The sequence below is a fragment of the Microcaecilia unicolor genome, chromosome 3 (genome assembly GCF_901765095.1).
Source record: "Microcaecilia unicolor chromosome 3, aMicUni1.1, whole genome shotgun sequence".
In the NCBI taxonomy this organism is placed as follows: domain Eukaryota; kingdom Metazoa; phylum Chordata; class Amphibia; order Gymnophiona; family Siphonopidae; genus Microcaecilia; species Microcaecilia unicolor.
Window position 1 is genome coordinate 110,721,063 of NC_044033.1, and position 24,727 is coordinate 110,745,789.

General features: G+C 42.8%; 1 protein-coding gene across 1 annotated transcript in view; it reads left to right on the forward strand.

The window, feature by feature from the left end:
- PYGB (glycogen phosphorylase B) overlaps nucleotides 1-24,727 on the forward strand; it is a 189,812-nt gene that overhangs the window by 83,607 nt on the left and 81,478 nt on the right. The window contains 2 exon segments of the mRNA XM_030196276.1: nucleotides 10,411-10,542; nucleotides 23,449-23,560. Of these exon segments, the coding sequence (XP_030052136.1) occupies nucleotides 10,411-10,542; nucleotides 23,449-23,560 (244 nt within the window).

Genomic DNA, 24,727 nt, shown 5'->3' on the forward strand with positions numbered 1-24,727 from the left:
TTTTAATATGGCCTGATGAGAGATGTTTGTTAAAGGGAACTAACAACTTCCGATACTAGTGACTTAGCTACAAGTAGGTCTGGGTGGGCACAGGCCCAATCAGCAGTGGCGCATCACTCTCCTCCTTTGGTAACCTGGCATCCGCCCCCTCTTTAAATCCCCCCTCCCCATCTCTTCTTGGCATATGCCAGAGGCGTTCCAGTGGCTGCAGCAATTCATCTTCACTTCCTGCGCCAGCCCCTGTAGTCTTCCCTTTGCTGACATTACGTCCTGTTTCCTCACTGGCGGGACCTGTTTCCTCACTGGTGGGACATGGCAAAGGAAATTCACAGGGGCCAATGCAAGCAGAGAAGATGAATTGCAGTGGCCACTGGGACACCTCTGAGGTACACCAGGGAGGGACAGGGTGATTCAGAGAGGGGGCAAATGCTGGTCTTTGGGGGCGATGGAAGGTGTTGGGCTAAGGAGGGGTTGGAAGGGCCCACCCAAGTTAACTGTGGGCCCACCCAGAATAGTAGGTCTGGCTATGCCTCTGTCCTATACATCACATATCCTCCCCCTCAGTTCAGTGATGCCCTGTTGAGTACCTGTATTAGTGGGGGCTACCTCCCGAGAGAGGAAATCAGCTTTCTGGTGGTCTAAGCCAGCCCAATGATGCACATCAAACTGGAAGGGGTGGAGACTTAGGAACGTCCACATAATTTTACCTTATGGCAGGCCAGGCACTTGAGGAGCTGATGGTCTGTTATCATGGTAATAAACAAGTGCCCTAGCAAATAATATTGGAATGCTTTTAGAACCTGTTTGACAGTCATGATCTCTTTTTCAATCACCATATAGTTCTTCTCATGAGGATGCACAAGGAGTTCTTCCTCATCAACTTCTTGTGCCAGGACTACAATAAGGCTCATATCAGATGCATCAGTCTGTACATGAAATGGTCGACTGAAGTCAAGGCTAATCAAAACTGGCTCAGAGCAGAGGGCATCTTTCAGTCCTTGGAAAGTGGCATCCAGTTCAAGGACCAGTGAGCCTTATCTGTAGCTTTTTTTGTAAAAGCGATCTTTTCAGTGGAACCTGGAATGAGCTGATGGTAATACATGACCAGTCCAAGGAGGGCACAAACTGGCACCTCACCTTTCCCTTTCTATTGGAGTACCCCAAGTACTGGACTACTTGTCTTCCCAAAAAGCACTTCTTCAAGTTTGCTATCAACCCAGCTTCCCTTAGACTTGATAGAACTACTTCTACTTGGATGAAATGGATCTTCCAGTCTTTACTGAAGATTGCATAGAGATGTATTTTCAAAGCACTTAGACTTACAAAGTTCCATAGGTTACTGCCGCATAATCACCATGGGGTCTCAACAGGTGCTGAAATGTAGTGGAGACCTCATGAAATCTGAAGGGCAACCAGTGAAGTGGAATAAACCCTGATGTGTAGAAGATAATTATTTTCTTTAGCCGCTGGAGTAAGAGGTACCTGCCAATGCCCATAGGGCAGGTCCAATGTTGAAATGAAGTGGGCTTCTCACAGTTTCATGGTCAATTCTCAACATTGGATGGGCTTTTTGAGTTTAGAAACTACATTAACCTTCCAGAAGTCAATGCAGAAACAAATGCTCCAGTCTGGCTTGGGAGCTGTACTATGGGCAATGGCCAATTGCTGATAGATTCTTTGATGACCCTCAAGTTCAAGCATCTCTTTTACTTTCGTAGCCACTGTCTGGTGCTGGGCTTCCAGAATTCGGTAAGGTCCGTGATGATGCATTTGTCCCAGGATATTGGAGAATACAGCTATATTATGATGAATCAATCGCACCAGATCCACTTTCTGGGTGGCCAAGAGCTGGTCTCCAAAGGGAACTCGAAGAGGTTTGAATCGTGAAAAGACCTAAGGTCCAAAGTCATCTCCCTTGATAAAAAAAACTGGGCCATTATGTGCTCTTGGGTTTTCTCTTCCCCTAAGTGGCCCCTTAACAAATGACTTGGGCCAGCTGCATTACTCTCTGTAGAGAACTTTTGGGTTGTTCTACAGAGCTATGTACTGCCTTACCTATGTACTGCCCCTGTTATACAGAGCTATGTAATCCCTTATTATTGCAATGCTGTTCTGTATGGCCTGCCTCAGGCCACCTTAATAACCTTTCAAGTGGCCCAGAATTCAGCTGTTCGTATGATTGTGTGTTCTTGTAGAATGGATCATTACACCGCACTTGATATCATTGCATTGGTTGCCCATAATGTGGCGCATTCAGATTGAAATTTTAATGTTGGTGTTTAAGGTGCTTCATGATTATGCTCCGCCGGTTCTTGTTAAGAGTTTGCGGGCTTAATGTCCTGTGCGGAGTCTTAGGTCTCAGGGTCAGTGTTTATTGGATGTTCCCTCATTTCAACAGATTCTTCTGGAGGAGGTTCATTCTTGGGCCTTTTTTGTGATAGGACCTAGATTGTAGAACTTTCTTCCCTTTGAACTGCGGCAAGTTTTTTCTCTAAGAAGCAACTAAAGACATATTTGTTTCATAGGGCATTTTCTTGAGGAGAGATTTGAGGATTGGGTGGGTGGTTGGGTGTTCTGCTGAATTTTATGTGTATATTTTAAGATGTTTGTTATTGACTTTATGTATGTTTGTTGTAGTCCGCTCAGGTAGTTGTGATGAGCGGGTTGTAAATTTGTTAAATAAATAAACACTTGCCTACGATAGGGCTGAGATACTAATAACTGTTCTACCTCTTCTTCTTCTAGGGTTCCTTTGGTTACCCTATATAATAAATCATGTTTCATTATTAAAAAAGGAGACCTGCTTTAGAGAGGTCTTGGTTGTCTGTTCTTAGCACCTTAGCTCACGCCTCTCTAAAGGATTTGTCTTCCATGTGCCTCTCTTAAAATCAGCAGGATTTTCCTCTCCACTCCACTCAGGTAAGCTATCTACAGGATCTAGTGTATCTTGAATGACCTCCTCTGTGTCAGGGTCCTCATCTACTGCCGCTCCTAGATTCTGGGTATAACATGACTTTTCTAATGAATGTTGCTGCCAGGATTTAGGCACTTTAGGATTCTCTACACATAGTTCTGGATCTTCCAGCGAGAAGATCTCTGGAAAGGATTTTTCCTTCAACTTCTCTGCTGCAGAAGTTGTCTGTGTCCAGACAGCCCCAAAACCTGGGTAGCCCCAATCCAGGACAACTGGGTAGTGAAGCCAAGGTAAAACTCCAATTTCCAACTTGTTATGCCTCGCTGGGGTTTGAATTGCAACCTGAGCAGTGAGATACTGCCTCTGGTCTCCAGGCATACAAGATAAAGTCACTGTTTGCTTATAATCAACTTGAAGTCTGTATATTATCCCCCTCTGTATAAGTGTTTTCACACTTTTGGACTCCATCAGTGCTTGAGGAGAGTCCTATCCAGCTCAACTAGAATCACAAAGTTCTGCACTCCTAGATGGGGAACATCCACAAAATTACAGGTATGGGAATTCACTAGATTAATGTCCATAGGGTCCTCTTCTACTACTGGGCAATCTCTGGCACAGTGTTCCTTTTCCCCACAGTTGAAGCAAGTGGAAAGGTCTAACCCTCAAGCTTGAGGTGGTAGAGGGCGCTACATCTTTGGCAACTGTAGCACCATTCATTTCACCCTTCCCTTCTGACTCCTAGGGCTCTACGACAGCTTCCTTTCCTTCAGTCTAGATTTCTCAGGCACAGATTGAGCTTGATGGAAAACCTCCACCACCTTCAGAGCACTCTCCAGTGCCAGTTTGGGATGCTGGCATACCCACTGCCTCATGGGCAGTCAGGTCATCTACGAACGGTTCCAGGAGAATGACCTTGACTATCTCCACTCTTGTCTTTCCTTCTGGTTGCAGTCATTTCCAGGCAATATCCTTAACCCTGCAGAAGAATCTTCAAGAACTGTCTGGAGTACATTCCGCCTATTTCAAGATAGTGGCCTCGATGTCTTCTTATGTAGCTCTCCCTTCTGGGTTAGTGTCTTGGAAAGCAGCATGGCTGCTACTGATTGCAAGGTTCCCTAAGTAAGCAGTCCATATTGTTTCTGGCCACCCAGCCATTTGAGCAGTCCATTCAAAGTTTGCCAGAAAATAATCCGGAACATCTTCAGGGGTCATCTTTGGGACTGGTGAGTTTGCTGGGATATTGGCCTCTGCAGCACTTGAACCACCTGAGCCAGAGATTTTTGGAAAGCTTGCTGTTGTTCAAACTGGGCCTGCACAATGCACTGCCGCTGCTTTTGCCCCTACACTAAGGCTTGGAGTAACCATTCCATTCAGGCCTACAACACTTTCCCACTAATGCACACTGAGAAAAAAAGGGAAAAATATCTGCCTGTCCAGCTCTGGCTGCACTTCTTTTGGTCCCTTTCTAGTGCAGGGTTAATCCCTTTAACCTAAGCACCTAATTTAGTGCAGAGCTGTGGAGATTAATAGATTTGCCTTCTTTTAACTTAGAAATGCAAATCCCATCACTACCACAATATACTTTGGATCCCAACTCTCCAACCCATAACCAACCATTATCAGCCAGAAACCAGGAACTGTGTATGCCATACCTCCACCCCGAATTGAAAGAATGTTTACTGTTAAACATTTAGTGGTATTCCTAGCCAAAGTAGGATGCCCTCTATTTCCCCAGCTTTGCATATGAACCCAACCATGTTCAGTTTTTGTGCAAGATCAGCACATGCATATTTTTTAATGTACTTTTCTCTAGTTCCCCCAGTTTGTTCTTGTTCCCCAATTTGTATTTGATCCAATTATGTAACTAGCTATTGTTTATATCTGTATATCTGTTCTATGTAAGCAAACCATTTTAATGCTGTATAAGTTAACTGTACACTTCACCTAGAACTTAACCGTTAAGTGGACTATAAATGCCCAAATTAAATTAAATATGAAATAGAATGACTGTGGCAGCATGCATGGACCTTCAGAATACAGAGCCAGATTGTGAGTAAAAAAAGAACACAAGTTTCTTTTATTGCACAGTCAAAAAAAGGAAACATCTAGTAACCAGTTTCTTCACAGGCTGTTAACTCGGTAGTTCTCCAGGAAACAAAAGCAAAGGTCTGATTCCTATCAGGTCACAGGAACTTCACAGTGTGCACAGGGAAACAGCTTAAACTCAGCAGTAATCAAACAAGAAAAGGAAATGCTCCTTCCATAACGCAAAGGTCAGAATTTTCCACCATTCAAACAAGACTCTTTTCCTATCTATGTTTTGGTATTTTACACATATGTGGTAGCTGCATATACTGGAGGCCAGTTCCTTCCTTCCCTGGGCCTACCTGGTTTGTCTTCCTTTTTATGGTTTTAACTGCCTTGAGTCCACTAGTCTATACCCTCTCTACTAAGCATTCCAGGGCCCAGCCTTTAAGGTGACCCAGTGAGGGGGTGTTGTTAAAGGGAACTGGCAACTTACTATATACTCCATCATATACCCATTTTGGTACTGGAGTAAAGATTACACCTAAGGAGGGGGCTTGTGTAGTCATGAAAATTTATATGCAGTCTCATCTTTAGATAGATCCCCCCCCCTTGTTGCTGGCTAACTTATCCCCCAATATTCAATGCTGGGCCATGTCTGGGCACCGGCACTGAATATCAGGGATTTTTTTGGGCGGGCTGGGCACCCGGCACTTATGCAGGCCCGGCCAATATTCAGCCACGGCTGCATAAAAGGTATATGGCTCTGGCTGAATATTTGGCCAGCCGGCTGCTTAACATTTTTTTTTTCTTACTAAAGCCCCCAAACCCCTCAAGCCCCCTGCCAATGTCCCCTTCTTTCCCTCCTCCCTCCCAGCCCACATCAAGGCCCCCTCCAGCTGTACAGGCAGGCCCTCCTTCTGGGCCTACCTGTATCCCTGCCGCTTGATGTGCCACGACCTCTCATGACAGCTCACAGTACTTTGCTCCTGCCCCCTGTGATCCCACTGTGCTTCTGCTCCAATGACCCCACTGCACCACCAGGGAGGTAGGCCCAGAGGGATGGCCTGCCTGCATGGGTGGGTGGGGGGGGGGGGGGTCGATGCGGGTTGAGAGAGGGAAGGGAGAGAAGGGGACATTAGCGGGGGGGGGGGGCTTGAGGGGGCTCGGAGGCTTTAGTAAAGAAAAATAAATAAAAATTATGGGGGAGCTGGCACCCGCATAGCTAAGCAACCTTATTTAGGACAGCTCTTGAGCTATCCTAAATGAAGCTGCATAGCTATTTGGGTGCTGGCACTGAATATTGCCGGCACCCACATAACCTGGGGCTCCTCCCCAATGCTGCCCCTGACCTGCCCACTTTTTGTATGGGCGGTCTCAAGGGATATTCAGTGGCACTGTCTGGTTAAGTGCTGCTGTATATCCCCGGTTAGGCGGCAGGAAGCTAAGAGGGCAAGAGAGGTTCCTGCCTACTTAAATCACTTTGAATATCAGCCTCATTTTGTCTAACCAACAATGGACATCTCAGTCTATGAAGAATTTAACATGAGATGGTAATTAATCCCCCCCCCCCCCCCCCCCCCCCCCCAATATTGAGCTTACAGTAGTCAACATTTTTTAACATGGGTAAAAAAAAATCCACTTATTCAGCTGCAATATCAGGATAATGGCTGCTACTGAATATCCAAACTCATGGTTGACCATTTGTGTTATTCGGTTAGTGGTGATATTCAGATCACTAACCAGCTAACTTGGGACAGCCTTTTTGCTGTCCTAATTTTATCTGAGTAGCTATCCAGTTAAAGGTCTGAATGTCATCACTAATCAGATAACCTCTAACTCCACCCAGGCTCTGCCCACAGACTGCCCCGTATAATGCCAAGATGGTCGTAGGAAATCATGTTCTTTAGCTCTCTCTAATAGTTCTGCTGAATATCCTTCTTACTGTTATTTATCCAGATGGGAGCCACTCCTGCCCTGATAAGTGCTCCCTAGTCTTCTATCCACATCATTCACCTCTGCAGATTTCAGTGGCACATGCCACTTCCCTGCTACCTCATCTTAAAACTAATTGTACCATTGAAACTCCTAGAAATCTTCCTCCTTGTTGACTCAGCACCTTGAGACATACATATTAGTAAGCTCCATATTGATTCAAAATGCCCTTTAGAAATATAAGCAAAATTTGAATTTTGGGTTTACTCAAACTAACTGTAGAATCTTGGAAAAGGAAAAACCTATTTCAAATTTAACAAGATTTTTCAGAAAGAATTTTGACGGGAGGCTTTGCCATGATTTCACTACCCTTTTCATGAAGAAGTATTTCCTCAGATTACTTCTAAGTTTGTCCCCTTTCACCTTCATCCTATGCCCCTCATTCCAGAGTTTCCTTTCAATCAAAAGAGACTTGCTTCCTGTGCATTTATGACATGAAGGTATTTAAACGTATCTCCCCTCTCTCACCTTTGTTCTAAAGTATGCATATTGAGATCTTTAAGTCTGTCCCCATACGCATTGTGATGAAGACTACTGACCATTTTAGTAGCTGCCCTCTGGACCAACTCCATCTTACTTATATCTTTTTTAAGGTGTGGTCTCCAGAATTCTGTATTCGGGAGACCGCACAATATTCTAAATGAGGTCTCATCAGAGTCTTATTCAGGGGCATCATCACCTCCTTCTTCCTACTGGTCATTCTTTTCCCTGTGCACCAAAGCATCCTTCTAGCTTTTGCCATCGCCTTTTCTATCTGTTTTGCCACCTTAAGATCATCAGGCACAATCACACTCAAGTCCCATTCCTCTTGTGCACAAAAGTTCTTCATCCCCTAAACTGTACTGTTCCCATACATTTTTGCAGCCCAAATACATAACCCTGCATTGCATTAAATCTTAGCTGAAACTAAATTACTTCAATTGCTCTAACTCATTAGGAAAAAGATGAGAAGATGAACAACTATGTTTTCATTTTGTTACGTTTTATATATATAGCCTCATACGTCCAGGGTACCTTTATAGAAAATTAGGACACCACTGACTGACATTCATCATAGGCTACCACCACCTGCCAAGTGCTGCCGAGAAAAACTCTCCTATTTCAAAATGAGAGAAAAGTCTGCAGCACTACGGCATATGGGACTATCAATTTTAATAAACACAGGTTCAAATACTCATCTAACCTAATTCGACCCCACCAAAAAACTTGTAAAAGGGTCAAAACGAAAAAGAAGAAAATGTAAACATCAAAAAACTTTGGGATACACTTGTCAGATTTAAATATAGTCACTTAGCTTTTGCCCTTTAAAAAGCTCCGTAAGAGGTTAATTCATTTCAATTATCCATGGTAGTAACTTCTTAACTCGACGTGTAACTCCCACTCTTTCTCATTCTAATTCCTCGACAGGATTAGGACTCCTACTGTTTCGATTTCTTCATCAGGAGAAACAATAAGAAAGCTTCATACATTTCTCTTTCATACATTTCTTATTGTTTCTCCTGATGAAGAAATCGAAACAGTAGGAGTCCTAATCCTGTCGAGGAATTAGAATGAGAAAGAGTGGGAGTTACACGTCGAGTTAAGAAGTTACTACCATGGATAATTGAAATTAATTAACCTCTTACGGAGCTTTTTAAAGGGCAAAAGCTAAGTGACTATATTTAAATCTGACAAGTGTATCCCAAAGTTTTTTGATGTTTACATTTTCTTCTTTTTCGTTTTGACCCTTTTACAAGTTTTTTGGTGGGGTCGAATTAGGTTAGATGAGTATTTGAACCTGTGTTTATTAAAATTGATAGTCCCATATGCCGTAGTGCTGCAGACTTTTCTCTCATTTTGAAATAGGAGAGTTTTTCTCGGCAGCACTTGGCAGGTGGTGGTAGCCTATGATGAATGTCAGTCAGTGGTGTCCTAATTTTCTATAAAGGTACCCTGGACGTATGAGGCTATATATATAAAACGTAACAAAATGAAAACATAGTTGTTCATCTTCTCATCTTTTTCCTAATGAGTTAGAGCAATTGAAGTAATTTAGTTTCTGTTATAATATTGCTCTATGCAGTTTTGAAGAGATTTGCTATTAAATCTTAGCTGCCAAATTCTGGACCATTCTTTAAGCTTTGCTAGGTCCTTCCTTGTGTTATGTACACCATCAAGGATGTCTACCCTATTACAGATTTTGTCTCCCTTTTTACCATATTGGCTTTTTTGTCTTCCATATTCATCTTTGCTTTCCTGACTACTTTACCAGCTTCTCTTAGTTTTTCCAGATATTGTTGCCTGTCTTTCTCTTTCTGCAATCTCTTGTAGCTTATGAAGGCTAACCTCTTTTTTCTTACCTTTTCAGCTGCTACTTTTGAGAACCAAAGGCCTTGTTTTTCTATTACTTTTATTATCTTTCCTTACAAAAAGGTTTGCTGCCCTTACAATAGCTTCCTTCAGTTTTGCCCACTACTTTCCTACTTTTTCTATATGTTTCCTTCCATCTAACCACTCCTTGAGGTAATCCCCCATCTGAATAAAGTTAGTATGTTTTAAGTCTAGAACCTTTACTTTTGAATGAACCCTTTCCATGCCTGTAGTAATATTAAACCACACCATCCACTAATCACTGGATGCCAAATGATCACCCACTATAATATCAGAAACACTATCCCCATTCGTAAGCACTAAGTCCAGTATGGCCCCATCCTACATGGATTCCATTACCAACTGCTAGAACAGCTCTCCCTATAGAGAATCCATGATATCCCTGCTTCTAGAAGACCCTGTAATAGGCATACCCCAATAAACATCTGGCATATCAAAATCATCTATTAGTATTAACAATTTTTCATGTGATCTGAATGCTCAGAGTCAGGTTACATAACTTTGATTTCTATAGGCCTCTAAGCAGCACAATGACTCGTAGCTTATGGGCTATGAATCGTAGAAGAGTTTTTTCATACAGTATATAACTATGTTGTGGAATTTTTTGCCGGAGGATGTAGTCAAGACAGCTAACATAGCGGGGATTCAGAAGAGATTTGTACAAGTTCCTGAAAATGTCCATAAAAAAATATTAGCCAGGTAATCATGGGAACACCATTACCCATCTCTGGAAATGAGCTATCAGAAATAGGATCAACTTTTTGCGATCTGGGCACTGTCGGAGATAGGATGCTGGGATCAGTGGATCTTGTTTGACTCAGCATACCCTTTCTTATGCTTTTATGACCTAATCACTTACTCTTTTAAGAGTTTTGCCTCATTTCTGGTGCTCAAATTGACTTTCTTGCATAGCCATGAGCGACTGCATATTTGTTGAAATGTCTTTCACAGAAGCCATGATGATTCTTCTATTCTAGTATTTTCCTTGACTTACAAAAAATCTTAACAGTTGTCCATGATAGTTGTACGTTTTCCATTATTGTTGAAATAGATTTCTCTGTAATATATTTAAAAGCCTGCTTTACTTGATACTTTTTTCTTTCCAGGTAGAAGAAGCTGATGATTGGCTGCGCTATGGAAATCCCTGGGAGAAAGCACGCCCAGAGTTCATGCTTCCTGTGCACTTTTATGGGCGAGTGGAACATTCTCCTGAAGGGGCCAAGTGGATTGATACTCAGGTACAGAGACATCAGTACTATTGGGGAGATGAGAAAGAAATGGATGAAAAGAGAGAAAAGTTGTTAGTGTCCCAGTATGGTGTGATTGTGACTCATGACTGCTTTCATTGCAGTCATGAGTCACAATCACAGCATACTGGGTCAGCTAGATTCTTTAAAAATCTAGCTGTTCAACTGTGGGAATGAGGGATCCAGGTGAGGTATTTTGAAAGTCTACCCGTGCAGAATGGCTAAATTTAATCATTGAAAAAGTAAGTGTTCCTAGAGGTTTGGTCAGGGGTGGACATATTAAAGTTTCAGATGTACATGCATGCTCTCCAGTATGTAACTGAAAGCACAGATACCCTTGCCACCTTTTAATAAGTTTGATAAAACACACAGATTCAAAAGTACCCACATATTTTGCCACTAGGAGCCATCATGAAAATGGCCCTGATAGATCATTGGAGGAACCCTCCCAGCACTCTGACTACATGCCTTGTAAAGTAGTGAAAGGAGTAGGAACAAAAGGAAGAGGGTGAAAAGTATACACTCCTAGTGCTTTTTAGTAAACCTAGCCAAACAGGTATTTGCTTCAGGCCCCACATTATGTACTAGTAATATGTGTTAATGGTGTTAGGGTATGCTATTGTGGTAGCATATCTAGCCCATAGCTTGACACAATGGCACATTTTTCCTTTCACCACTAGCAAACTCGGGCCTGTAAGGGGGGCAAGAAGGTGTTGGATTTGATGGTATGTATACACATTGAGGTCTTGGTCTATGTGTGTGGGAAAGTTAGAGGGCAAAGACTTTCCATCTTCTTTTCCTTACCCCTTGCTTTCTCCTTTCCTTTCACCCTCCCCCATCCCTTCCTCTTCTTTCCTCTGGCACTTTCTCTTCTTTTTTACTATGACTTGGAGAGCAGTACTATGCTCAGTGAAGCCAATTCTATAACAGGGTTTCTATTTGTAGGCACCAAGGAAGCCTTTTCTATAAAGAAAAGTAGGTGCCTATTTCCTTCATAGAACACCAGCATAGCAATACAAATATGCGCATATAATTTAGCCACAATCTCTTACACCCGACATAGAGCTGTTGCAGATGCTTATGCCCATATGCATAGACGGTCGGTGGCCCAACTGTTTGGGGAGGCTAAAGGGGGTGGGGCCAGGGGTGGAGCTTAAATCCATAATTGTCTAACACACAGAAAAAATAAATAAATAAAAATAAAAGTCACAATTAATACCTTTTATTAAATTTAGATATTAGATATGTATCATATGTCAAAGAATAAAGTGGTTGCTCAAAGCATATTCTAAGCACAATCACTCAACTACAAAACACTATGCACAACTTTGTGCAAAAACACGCTCAGAACCTTACTGTACCATAAATATTACACTGGGCAGAACCTAATACACCAATATACCACCCATATGGAAAATGCAGACCGTCAACAATATGAAACAAGGGATCATATCATCACAATTCTCATGTAGAGCCACAAAACACCCTAATTCATGTTTAATGTGGGTTAAAATGCCATAAATAAGTAAATAAATATAAACTTTTAATGTTGAGCACCTGATTCTCAAAGTGGACATATTCCAAACACTATAAAGAAAATAAAATGATCTTTTCTACCTTTGTTGTCTGGTGACTTTTTCTGATCATGCTGGCCCAGTATCCGATTCTGCTGCTATCTGTCCTCAGTGCAGGTCAGGAAGTCATCCTCGTTAAATATCTCCCTGGCAACCCAAGACACCTCCAGCCAACCCCCCTTGCTCTCCCAGCAGTAAGGTAAACAAACCATAAACCAGTTTCTACAACTGGTTACACAAGGCTAGAGGGCTTTCACTGCAGCTCCTGCTATGAGGATGGAGGTAAATCAACAATTTAAACCCCTCAGAGCACAGCAGGGGAGGCTTAGCCTCTCCAAGCCTCTTATACTGGGCGCCTATGCCCATATGTATGCCCACCTGCACACTACGCACCATCACATTTTGCCATTTTATAGAATAGAGTGTAGCGGAATATTGGCATTTATGTTTGTATTGCCAACATTCTGGTCATTTATGTACAGTTTTGGCACCTTCTCTATGGAATTACCCCTAATATATCCAGCCATATCAATCCTAGCTAGATCATGTGGTCAGGTGGGATTTGGAGGCCACTACAGGCAGTGACTGCTCATCTCCAGGTCCCTGCCAGCTAGTGTTGGGAGTCTTCATCTGCTGCCGCTCTGCTGTTTCTTTGGGTGGAAGGGCCAGGTCTTCCCACCACCTCATTACTGCTGCGCTCCTGTTCTTAATCTGTACATGCAGATGGATGGACAGATCCTCACCAAAGGCGTATTGCCTATTATGAAATGTACCAAAAAGCATGCTTTTCCTGAACCCTTATTTCCAACCGGAGAAGCTTTCTCATGTGTTCTGATTGCATCTTTACTTAGTTGCTTTGTGGTCAGAAAGTACAAACCTGCACTTAGTCACTGTTCTGCAAAACTGTGCAAATGACTATGTTGGTGAGATCTGTGTAGAAATGTTTCTAGTGACTCAAACTTATAAGGGAAAGGCCAAGGACAATAGACTCCTTGCTTAGCCAACCATGCCCTTTATAATTGCCTTCTGCTAAAAAAAATGCTCATAATGCACCTGAAGTTAATAAAAAAGGAAGAAAAAATAGGTTGAGCTGCCTCATGAAACTAATTTCTTGGATTGGCAAACACTCTAAAGTGCATTCAGTGCAGAGAATGTTGAGCCTATTCCAAAGAAATAATCACTGGGCTTGTTGCCCAAAAGAAGCTTTCAAATTGTAAACTTGTTTTTGATTTACAGTTTCAGTGTGAAGCATAAATGTAAATTCTGCACTGCAAATTATATTTTACAGTATTTATAACTTTGTAAATGTAGTTTAGAAGTAACTCTTAGAGGATATCCTATATATTTTATTACTGCAGCTAAGTTTCGTATTGTTATCCCTTGATTCCTATACAGAGTAGAACTAAGACTTAATGGACTTTGTAGCTCAGCACTGGATTGAATGCGCATATCAGAGGTCCTTGAGAAACTAAGAAGTATATTTACTAGGCTAAGGGCCTGTAAGAGAGTCTATAGGACATTGCCACATCCCCTTAAGCATACTCCCACACAGTGTCAGAGCCACCTTAAAACCCATAATCCCGCCTAAGGGGGAAGTGACACAGGAGGCAAGGTTGCCAGTTGGGCGGTTTTCCCGCCTAATTGGGCGGTTTTCCACGACCCGCTGCGGGAAATTTTTGCCTGCTGCGGGTCGCGGTTTTTTGGGCTGGTTTTTGGGTTTTTTCGGTGGTTTTTGTGCGGTTTTTCGGGCCGCTGGGGGCGGGGCTAGTGATTTTTGGGCGGGGTTAGATGACATTTTGGGTGGGGCTAGTGACATTTTGGGCGGGGCCGATGACGAAGGAGGCGGGGCCGATGACGGACGAGGTGGGGGTCGATGATGGAGGAGGCGGAGTTGATGATGGCGGGGGCGGACTCGATGATGGCGGGGGCGGGGTTGATGACAGCGGGGGTGGGGTGTGAACTTTTTGGGCGGGTTTCGGGGCAACACTGACAGGAGGGAGTGGAGCCAGGAAGGCAAGATCCAGGAAGTATAAAAGCCCGGAGCAACTATGTTAAGGAGGCCCAGAGGGAAACTGCGATGCCCAACTGTGTTTGCTTCTACCACCTTCTTGTGAACTGCAACTGCTACAGTCAGGTAGACCAAATCCAGCTTGGAACCTTGTACCTTTGAGTGTTTGACCCAAGTAACTTCTAGACACTACATTGATAACTCTGATGAACCAAGCTAGAGACAAATAAAGTGTGCCGTCGGATTGGGAGACAGTAAGGTATGCTGTAACCCCGCAGGAGCAGGCCACCCAAGAATATTGCTATGGTTGCAGGCTAGTTTTGTGTTGGAATTTACCCCCACCTGTGAATGAAACAGGACCCCTACCTGATACAATAAATTGTATTTTCATTTACCTGTATTCCTTGTGTGGCTTTAGTTTGTCCTGCCCCCGCTTAGTTTACCACAGGGCCCTTTTACTAAGGTTCGATAAAATTTGGGCTTATCCCGTTTTAACACGGAACTTTCCCGCTCACTAAGCCCAGATTTAAGATCACTTTTTTTGTGCAAAAATTTAACACAGGAACTCTTATTGCCTCCTATTTAGGACAAAAGGTGGAGGACAAAAGATTTTTTAAAAACTTATTTAACGGATTTTTAATTTATTTGAAAGCTTCCATATGTAGATATAAATATCATGAAATAAAAATTGAATATCTCCAAGCTTAAAAAGTTATTGTAGCTGGTAGAAGCAGAAGTTATAAACTCTGGGGCCCTTTTACTAAGCCGCGTAAGCGTCTACGTTCGCCAAAATGGAGTTACTGCCCGACTACCATGTGGCTTTTGCGGTAATTTCATTTTTGGAGTACGTCCGATATGCGCGTCTGAAAAATAATTTGTACTTTTGGATGCATGCAGGTCATTACCGCCTGGTTATTGTGTGAGTCTGTACTGCTAGGTCAATGGCTGGTGGTAAGGTCTCTGACCCAAAGTGGACGCGCGGCAATTTTCATTTTGCCACATGTCCATTTTCGGCAAAAATTTAAAAAGGCCTTTTTTACAGGTGTGCTGAAAAATGGATTGGCGCGCACCCAAAACCTGCGCCTACACTACAGCAAGCCATTTTTCAGCTCAGCTTTGTAAAAGGACCCCTCTCTATTTTGTGCTCATTTTTCTACACTGTTCTATATAATACAGATGGCCAGATTTCTGTGAGAATGTCCAGTTTCCTGAAGGGTTCATCTTAACTGTTGTAATCTGCCTTGGGAAGCCTGGTGTTAAAAAGATGGAATACATTGAAATTAAATGGAAGTTAAATTAAACTCTCCTTTCATTGGGGCACATGGAATCACATCTTCATCTGTTTTGTAGATGTTTACATTTTAGTTACACAGATGGATTATTCTATTTTGAACATGTTTCAGGGGCAAGTGGTTTTATAAGTCAAAATAATAAAAATAAATATTTTATTTCAAACAGATCTCTTGTATTTAATCACTAGTGGAACCAAGCCCGTTTCGTCAACAAACTCAATGCAGAAAAAACCCAATGCCTAATACTCACCTCTCAACACAACACGAACAAATTCACTACCATCAACACACCAAAACTAAAACTTCCAATTTCGGACACCCTATAAATTCTTGAAGTTACCATTGATCGTCATCTTACACTTGAGAATCACACGAAAAACACAACTAAGAAGATGTTCTACTCAATGTGGAAATTAAAAAGAGTAAGACCTTTCTTCCCAAGGACTGTCTTCTGTAACCTGGTACAATCAATGGTACTCAGCCATCTAGTCTATTGCAACACACTCTATGCTGGCTGCAAAGAGCAAATAATCAAGAAACTTCAAACAGCCCAGAACACAGCAGCTAGACTCATATTCGGTAAAACTAAATATGAAAGTGCAAAACCCCTACGAGAAAAGCTACACTGGCTACCACTCAGAGAACGCATCACGTTCAAAATATGTACCCTAGTTCACAAAATCATTCACGGAGATGTCCCAGCCTACATGTCAGATCTGATAGACTTACCACCCAGGAACGCTACCAAATCATCCCGCACATTCCTCAATCTCCACTTCCCCAATTGCAAAGGCCTAAAGTACAAACTAACGCATGCGTCAACCTTTTCCTACTTGAGTACACAATTCTGGAACGTGCTACCACGTAACCTAAAGGCGATCTACAAATTAACTAACTTCCGCAAGCTACTGAAGACCCATCTCTTTAACAAGGTTTGCCAAAAAGATCAACAAATGTGATCTCCTACACATATATCCAGAAATGCCTTACGATATTTGCTTGCTATAATACTATCATGCTTTTTCATTATCATTTTACCCAAGATCCTTTGCAATACTAAATGTCTATTTTCTTATGTACTTCCACTATTCATCATGTAATGTAAGCCACATTGAGCCTGCAAAAAGGTGGGAAAATGTGGGATACAAATGCAATAAATAAATAAACAATGAAATGGGCCCTAGGAAGGCTCTCGTGTAAGCGTTTTTTTCTCTCTCCCCTTCCCCTCTCCTCCATGTCCAGCGATTATTCCCTCCCATCCCATGCCCTCCATGTCCAGCAATTCTCCTCTTCCCTGCCCTCCCATCCGTGTCCCACAATTCTCTCCTCTCCTCCTATCCCATCCATGTCCATTGATTCTCCTCTGCGCTGCCCTCCCCTCAATGTCCCGTGATTCTCTCCTCCCCTTCATGTCCAGTGATTTGTACCTGAACGTTCTCTGGCTGGCTGGCTTCTATTCCGTTCATAACATCCTGATGTCAGCTCGCCTCCAGCGTTCCCTTCCCTTTCACTGTTCCGCCCTCCTCTGACATCATTATGTCATTACGCGAGGGCGGGACAGTGAGAGGGAAGGGAACACTGGAGGCTTGCTGACGCCAGGAGATGTTACGAACCCAGACAGACAGCCAGCCAGAGAACGTTGGAGGTACAAATTATTATATAGGATAACTTAGGGCCCTGTTTACTAAGCTGCGCTAGCATTTTTAGGTCAGCTAAATGCTAGTGTCACCCATATATTCCTAAGGGTGACAGTGTTTAGTGCATCCTAATTATTAGCGCATGCTGAAAATGCTAGCGCGCCCTTAGCACTGCTTAGTAAACAGGGCCCTAAATGGGATATAAGTTCCTAATGCAGTCCATTGGTTTTCTTATATTTTGTTCTTGTAATGACTTACACTGTGCCAAAACTGAAAACTCTTATCTCTATCTGGTCGATAATAAAAGAAGCTCATTGTGAACACTATCTACCCTAAAAGGTTGTTTTGTGTTTGTACATGAGGAATTGTGATATTGAATAAATAAGTGTATTTTTATGTCCCTAGTCATGCATCCAAAGTTTATATAATCATTTAACTTATTAGTGGAGCATAACCACAGAGATATGGTATGGTTGCATTTTCAATATGGTAATACTAGGGTCCAGCTAAGGAACAGTTTATTTTGAGTTAGCCTTCACTGGACCAAACTTGCTTTCCTTGTGCCATTATCATCCAGCTGGATAGGCAGTGTCTTAAAATGTGGAGGATAAAGAATTAAAAAAAAATCATTTATATCCCACATTATCCCAAGCAAACGGGGTTCATTGTGATTTACATTTAAAAATACAGTGACACAGAATACCAGAATTCAGTTACTCATGGCAGCAAGTAGATGGATACGTAGATGGGTATATATTTCCAACTAGGCATTTAACAGTCTGTCCTTTAATGGTGCCGCATGTTCAGGTATCATAGCCATAAGTATAGACAGTGGCCTAGTGGTTAGGGTGGTGGACTTTGGAACTGAGTTCAATTCCCGGCACAGGCAGCTCCTTGTGACTCTGGGCAAGTCACTTAACCCTTCATTGCCCCATGTAAGCCGCATTGAGCCTGCCATGAGTGGGATAGCGCGGGGTACAAATGTAACAAAAAAAAATGCATACACCAGAACAGGCATCCATACACACATTGCAAAAGTAAACAACAACTTCTACAGAGTACATCCAAAACTTAATTTTTATTTTCTCATCTTCCAAAATTCCAGACAGCAGATGTATAGATCAGCAGAACCCAAAGCAGTCCAAAACAAGTAAAGTAAGAAACAACACAATTTATACCTAATTGTTCCACCACCCTTAGGATTCACCTTTGGGTTTAAAAAGCAATACTATGTGCATGTAAGGTCTGGATAAACAAATTTAAACAAAGTTTAAAGCAAATGCCCTTAATATGTAATACTTGGTAGCAATAATGAAACAGTGTTGGAATATTCACATAGCAAGCAGCCTGAGCCAAGAGATTTCTTTTCCATTGAACATAATTAACTTTGTATGAACTTGGCTGCTAATAGTGTGCTGAACTGGACAATGATGGCACATTTAGACTGACTCTGGACTTCTACATGAAGGTAGTTCGGCCCTCGTTATTCAATATCTGTCTTTTAAATAGTAGTAATAAAAAATATCAAGTGCATTTTTATAATGTAGTACTGCAATCCACAAAACAAAAGGAACAAGTTCTTACAGGCCATCTTTTTCTTCTGATCTAAGCACAGGAAAAAAAGATTTTAAATGCTCCCAGGTTTCAACCTAATTCATATTTAATGTGGGATATAAATGTCTTAAATAAGTAAATAAATAAATTGATTGATAGAAACTCTGAATATTGAGCACCTGATTCTCATAACATGATGTCTGTATTAGTGGCCCTTTACCAGGAGAAAAAAAATCTCTGCATGAATATAACACATGCTAGGGGTCCCTATAACCACCCCCTCCAAATGACACACTGAATAAAATTTATAAAACAAATTACTACTCTACCTATGTAAAGTTATTCTGTATTACACTTCCTCTGTGTTCATCCGTATGCTGCACAAGCAGGCATGTTTGAAAATATAAGTGGGATCAAATAAAAATGCTACCAGCAATAAAGAATGACAACATGGATAAAGCAGCTCATACGTTTGTTTGCTTTGTTTTGAGTGTACTTGAATGACGGCTATGTGGGCGAGGGGAAAGAGATTAACCTAAGTGGCTTCAACTTTTTGACGTCATCCCATCGCTTGTTTTCTTTAACTTCCTTGGATTGGATAGGTAGGAAGGAAATACTACTCTGTGATTGGATAAAATGAGAAACTGCATTGGGGACATTCCTTTGTGTTATGGCATAGCTAGTGTTTGTTGATGATTGAGTAGAAAGAAGTGGTAGCTGTGTTAGTCCACTTTTAAAGGTCATTAATAGAAATAAAATAAAATAAAACGTAGAAAAGAAAATAAGATGATATCTTTTTTATTGAACTAACAATACATTTTTTGATTAGCTTTCGAAGGTAACCCGTCTTCATCAGATCAGAAATAAGCAAATGTTGATAAATAACAGTATATATAAGTGAAACATCAAAACATTTCAGTGACAGTATCACAGGATGAGGGTGGGGTGGGTTAGGTGCAAGACAGGGAGAGCCTGGTGGATGGAGGACAGGTAGATATGCATGGTGGTAAGAGGGTGACAAAGCAGTAGATCTTTGTTGTCCTGTCTGGTGCAAAGTATGTTAAAACATAAAGCAGAATAATCATAAAGTATTAGTGATTTGCTGAGAATTTATCAACTCTGTTTTTAAACATTAAACACATTTCTTCTTAAGTGCAATGGATTTGCAGGTCTGCACATTTAACGTGATAATATGATTAACATGTTAAATGTTTAACGTGTTAAAATTTTTAACATTAATGGCAGGCCTCTCACCTTCATCCAGCATTGCTCTTTTTCCCTCCCCACCATACTAAATTATGCTTCTCTCACCCACTGCATCTGTTCCCGCACTCCTGAGCCCCTCCCCCGCGATCTGCATCTCTCTCTCTTTCTCTCTCCCCCGACACTACTTCCTGCACTCCTGAACCTCCCCTTCTCGCTGTTGATGTTCTCTCACTCTCAGGCTCCTTCTACCTGCCCCCTCCAAACTTGCCTTTAATACTGCAGCACTGAAGACATGCTGCTTCTCTCACCACCTGAAGCCTTTCTCTGTAACGTCCCACCTGGAAAGAGGAAGTTCTGTTAGAGGAGGAGGGATGCTACAGAGATAGGGCAGGTAAGAGAAGCAGCATGCCTTCAGTGCTACAGCATTAAAACAAGTTTGGGGGCAGGTAGAAGGAGCCTGAGAGTGAAAGAATGAGGACCATGGGGGGCGGGGAGGAAGGTTCAGAAGAGATGCCAGGAGAAAGGGAGAGAGAAAGAGAGAGAGATGAAGAAGGAGGGGGCATTTGTTTGAGAGGAATAGATGCTGGAAAGAGGGGATGAAAAAAAAACAAAGAAGGGAGATGGTGACCATGGAGTGGAGGGGAGAGAACAGAAGAAATGGTGACCCATGAAGGGAAGGGGAAGGGAAGATGAAGGAAAGGGAGATGGTACCCATGGAGAGTCGGGGAAGGGGTGAGAAGAGAGATTGGAGGAGATGGTGCCCATGGAGGGAAGGGGAGAAAACAGACTGGAGGAGATGGTGCCCATAGAGAGGAGGGGAAGGAGAGAGAAGAGAGATTGGAGGAGATGGTGCCCATGGAGAGGAAGGGGAGGGAAGACAGACTGGAGGAGAAGGTGCCTGTGGAAGGGAGGGAAAGGGCGAGAGAAGGGAGCAGGTGGTGCTTGTGGAAGGAAGGGGAAGGGAAGAAAGAAGGGAGGAGATGGTGCACATGAATGGAGGGGCAGGAAGTGAAAGAGGAAAAGAAATAGTGAATAGACAGGAGGCCCTGGAAATAGAGTTCAGAGCACAGGGAAGCAGAACCAGAGACAGGGCATGAGATGATTAGAAAGGTAAAATCACCAGACAACAAAGTTAAGATAAATGATTTTATTTTAGTTTAGAAACTGAAATATGTTAAATTTAAGAATTTACATCTGCTATCTATATATTGCACTGTACAGGAGGAAATGCAAGGGGTTCACTTTATGCAATTAATCTTTCAATTAAAATTTGTTATTGATGTGCAGCCCTAGTTTTAAGATAAATTAAACTCCCTTATATGATAGGGAAGCTCCACCCAGCGCATCCCAGGATGCACTGGGCAGGGCAGGACACCACCATTTTGGAGGCAGCGCTGGAAAAAGAGGGAATGTTACCCCCTCCTCCATCATACGGAGGTACGAGGAGGGGGAGAAGGGGCCGCTAGACCACCAGGGTTTGTAGCCCACTAGGTCAGGTTAGGGGGCTGGAGATCCAGCCCTCTGTACTCTTGTGTTGGGGGAGGGCAAGAGGTCTGCCGGACCTCCAACCTCCTTGTGTTGCTGTTTGGGGGAGTGTGGAGGCTTGGGGAGGGGGCACTAAGCCACCAGGGCCTCAGCAATTGGGGGATCTGAGGGTTCTACGGACCTCCATCTCCTGTGTTTTACAGGTCCGGGCTTTTGACAGCCCAGTCCTGTCAAACAAGTGTGGGAGGATTGTGCCTGAGCGCATGCTCAGACACAATACTCCTGCATTCCCCCCCCCCCCCCCCCCCCCGATGATCAATGCTAATAACATACTTAAATTTGCATGTTATTAATATTGATCTTTAGAGAGTTAATTCCCTGTGTTGTTCTGGTGCTATTTTTAGGGCGCTGTTTTGGAACAGCAAGGGGAATTGATCATCGGGCTATCAGTTCTTCTCCAGTTACTCCTGCCGCCCTCCCCCAGCTTCACAATTCCACTTCCTTTTTGTCTACTAATTTCCTAAAGAACAGTAATAAAAATAATGTAATTGAAAACTACCTTTGTGTAAAAATGTATTTTGTTGCTTACAGAATTTTATAGAAGGGGAATCTCAGGTATCAACGTAATGGAGGAGAGGAAGAGGAGATCCTGAGGATGGGAGAAGGAAGGGAGGGAAGATTGGAGATGGAGGGAGGAAAAGTAGGGAAGATTGGGGTGGGCAAGAGGAGGTTTGGGAGGAATTTACAGATAAGTGAGACCTGGAAAGATAGATTCTGGATCCTGGAGGTGGATGCAGAAAGGAGAGAAGCTTGTTCTGGGATTATGAGGAAATGTGGTAGAAGGAGGAGCATGAGGTGCCCCGAGTAGCATCCACTTCCTTTCAAATCCCCAGCCCAAATTCTGCCCTACACTTTCTTTTCCTCTCCACCCTGGTCATTATTTTTTCCTTTTCTATCCCAATCTCAGGTGCTACTCCATACACACGAGTACACACACAAACACACACACCCTTACCTGGTGACCCCTGAGCCCCGTTTTCCAGACACCCCCGTCTTCCAGCTCTTCTTTTATACACCTTGGCCTTCCACCTCCTTTTTTGCACACCCTCATTCTCAAGATCCTTTCACACATCTTCTGATCCTCCACCTCTACGTCATGCAGCTTGTGCTCCATTTCACACACTCCAGACCCCTCTTTCTCAAAGAATATCCAGTCTCCCTCCCCCACCATTCACACACATCCCTAGTTCCTTTTTCTTATACACCCCTACCCCCTTCCCTGCAAGGTATAGGAACTGGGTGGATTTTGCAGCCTTTCCGAGTCCATGGAGTCATGGGAAACCAGAGCCCTGCTTACACTACTCCACTGAAATTGCAATTAACACTTTATTTCAAACAAGTACTGGCATGCAACAGCTTAAAAAGAAGGAAGAAGGGTAAGCTGAAAAAGTTACCGAAGATCACCGAACTTGTCAAAACTCAGATAAACCATTTCCACCAAGAATGGCACTTCTTTCCCCACTAGTTGGGGAGTATGTCCTGTGCAGGGCAGACTTCTATGGTCTGTGCCCTAAAAATGGCAAGGACAGATCTAAATCAAGAACATATATGTTACATTACAACACATGCTATGAGTTTATAGTACTTGGCAGACTGGATGGACCGTGCAGGTCTTTATCTGCCATCATTACTACTACTACTATTTAGCATTTCTATAGCGCTACAAGGCGTACGCAGCGCTGCACAAACATAGAAGAAAGACAGTCCCTGCTCAAAGAGCTTACAATCTAATAGACAAAAAAATAAATAAAGTAAGCAAATCAAATCAATTAATGTGAACGGGAAGGAAGAGAGGAGGGTAGGTGGAGGCGAGTGGTTACAAGTGGTTACGAGTCAAAAGCAATCTACCATGTTGCTGTGTTATTATACATAGGAACTGCCAGGCAGTTTTCAATTACCCGATATAATGTGCAATACTAGAAGTATGAATCATTGAGTATTTACATTTTTTTTTTTAGTATCAAACCTCTACAGATAAAAGGAAATGTTTTGCATAATACCGGGATTTTGCATGTGATTTTTTTTTCTTATGCAGTGTTCCTTGTTGTGGGTTTAAGGACCTTTAATTTATCTTTTCACAGGTCGTCCTCGCCATGCCTTATGATACCCCAGTGCCAGGATACAAAAACAACACTGTTAACACTATGAGGTTGTGGTCTGCCAAGGCACCTAATGATTTTAACCTTCAAGAGTGTAAGTAGTATCTCCACCTTCTACGATGTATGCAGTGCTTTACAATTATATAACAGATAGTCCTTCCTCAGTAGAGCTTGCAACGTAATCAAGACAAACATACAGGACATAAGAGATATTGGGAATTCATTTATTAAAGAAAGGCTGCAAGTGGGTTTTTAACTTGGATTTGAATATGGCGAGAGAAGGAGCATGCTGCACTGACTTATAAAGTTTATTTATTAATTTGGAGTTTGATCACACCTTTTTCAGTGGTAGCTCAAGGTGAGTTACTTTCAGGTAGGCTAGGTATTTCCTTGTTGGGCTCAAATTCTAATTTTATAGATGAGGCAATGAAAGGTTAGGCAATTTGCCTAAGATCACCAGTGGGATTTGAACCTAGCTCCCCTGGATATCAAGCCCAGTGCTCTACCCACTAGGCTACTCCTCCACTCCTTCTTTACTCTCAGCAGGCCAGCCACTGATATTCAATGGCATTTAACCAGGCAGTGCTATTGAATATCCGCACTAACCAATCATGTTGAAACCGAGTAGGAAAGGAGTGTCATGGGGCAAAATTGGGTAGTAGCTAGTAGATAATCAAGTGCCAGCAATATTCAGAGCCAATGCCTGCAGGCAGATAAAACTGCATAAAAAGCAGTCCCAACAATGTCTGTTTAGCTTACAGGTGCTAGCCTCACCTCCCTCCTGACCTCCCCTACACAACCCAGTTCCCCCTCCTGAACCCCCCCAATCAGAATTGTCCTCTCTGGAAAAATATTCCAATACCTCCCCTTCTCCCAGGCCTACCTGTGCATCCCTGGTGGTCTAGTAGGTGATCAGGGCAGGAACTAACCCTAGTTGCTGCTTGCCCCTAGCAACTCCTGTGACAAAATGGCTGCCACAACCTCTAGCGATAGTGGGCACCATTTTGGGAGATGGTGCTGGGAAGAGCAGGAGCAAGTGGGGATTGCTCCTGCCCAGGGACACACTAGATCACAAGGTGTGGGCTGGTAGGCCCCTGAGGTGTGGGATTCAAATTGGGGTAGGGGGGAACAGTACTACAGCCCATTTAAGGTGCAGCCCAGAAGCATTGGGCCATGGATTTGAGGCCCAATGCTCCCAGGCCACTGGAATAACACTGCTTGTAAGGTGGCTCACAAGCAGTGTTAATCATGTACAATGGGA